This window comes from Monopterus albus, unplaced genomic scaffold (genome assembly GCF_001952655.1).
Source record: "Monopterus albus unplaced genomic scaffold, M_albus_1.0 scaffold219.1, whole genome shotgun sequence".
NCBI classification, from domain to species: domain Eukaryota; kingdom Metazoa; phylum Chordata; class Actinopteri; order Synbranchiformes; family Synbranchidae; genus Monopterus; species Monopterus albus.
Genome location: NW_018128099.1, coordinates 618,216 through 619,284, shown reverse-complemented (window position 1 = coordinate 619,284; position 1,069 = coordinate 618,216). Strand labels below are relative to the sequence as shown.

General features: G+C 42.5%; 1 protein-coding gene across 1 annotated transcript in view; it reads left to right on the top strand.

Annotated features, from left to right (window-relative positions):
• LOC109971282 (C-C chemokine receptor type 3-like) overlaps positions 1–769 on the top strand; it is a 1,661-nt gene extending 892 nt beyond the window's left edge. Inside the window, exon 2 of the mRNA XM_020619422.1 lies at positions 1–769. This exon is cut by the window's left edge and continues 147 nt beyond it. Within this exon, the coding sequence (XP_020475078.1) occupies positions 1–769 (769 nt within the window).
• The last annotated feature ends 300 nt before the right edge of the window (positions 770–1,069 follow it).

Below are 1,069 nucleotides of genomic sequence, written 5' to 3'. Positions count from 1 at the left end.
TCCCTTCATGGGAGTCTACATGCAGCTCTCCAACTGGATTTTTGGCAAAGTCATGTGCAAGATTGTGGGCAGTGTCTACTATCTGGGCTTCTACAGTTCTGTGCTCTTTCTAACTCTTCTGACCTTTGACCGACACCTTGCCGTTGTGTATTCCTTGGGCATGTCACAGGTGCGGAATACAAGATATGCAGTACTCTCCTGCGCAGTTGTGTGGTTGGTCAGCGGCCTGGCGTGCATCAAGCCAATGCTTCTCCACACCACTTTTACTCATTATGTGGACAACAAAACCTACTGTCAGGAGTATCCTGGTGATGTGCCTTTTATTAATGTGCACCAGTTGAGAACATCTGGATTTTACCTTCAGCTTTTCCTTTTCTTGATCTTCCCTCTGGCTGTAATTATCTACTGTTACATTAGGATTGCAGCCACTGTCATGTCATCCAGGATAGTCACTAAGTTCAAGACAGTCAGGCTGATATTCATCATTGTCTTGTTGTTTTTTATGTGCTGGACCCCATTCAACATTGTATTGCTGATGCCTAATGAAATCCATAGCTGTGAGAAAGCGCAACAAAAGGGTTATGCACTTCAAGTCACTCGTAACATTGCCTACATTTACTTTTGCATCAGTCCCATCTTCTACACATTTGTTGGGAAGAAGTTTCAGAATTACTTTAGACAGCTGCTGGTGACACACTACCCAGGGTTAGGGAAGTACATTTCTGTGAGTCAATACAGCAGAACCATTAGTACACCAAATGAGTTTTAATAATTGAAAGCTCTTGGTTTCTCAGGACTGCTGTTCAACAAACTATTGTTCTATGAACAACTGAAGGAATTACAAGACTGTCAAGGTGGAGAGCAAATTACGAGTACATACAGCGTTGCCGTAGAGGTGAAGTACCACCACTCCCTCTTTATTTCTGTCACAGTACAGTGCTGCTCTGTTGACCCAGCATTGACAGCTGTACTATTGATATTTTCTACATTTTCAACAAAATGGTCCTGAAATATGACCCCTAACTCAGGTCATTTGTTATCTTTTGCATGCTGATTTTTGAGAACAGGA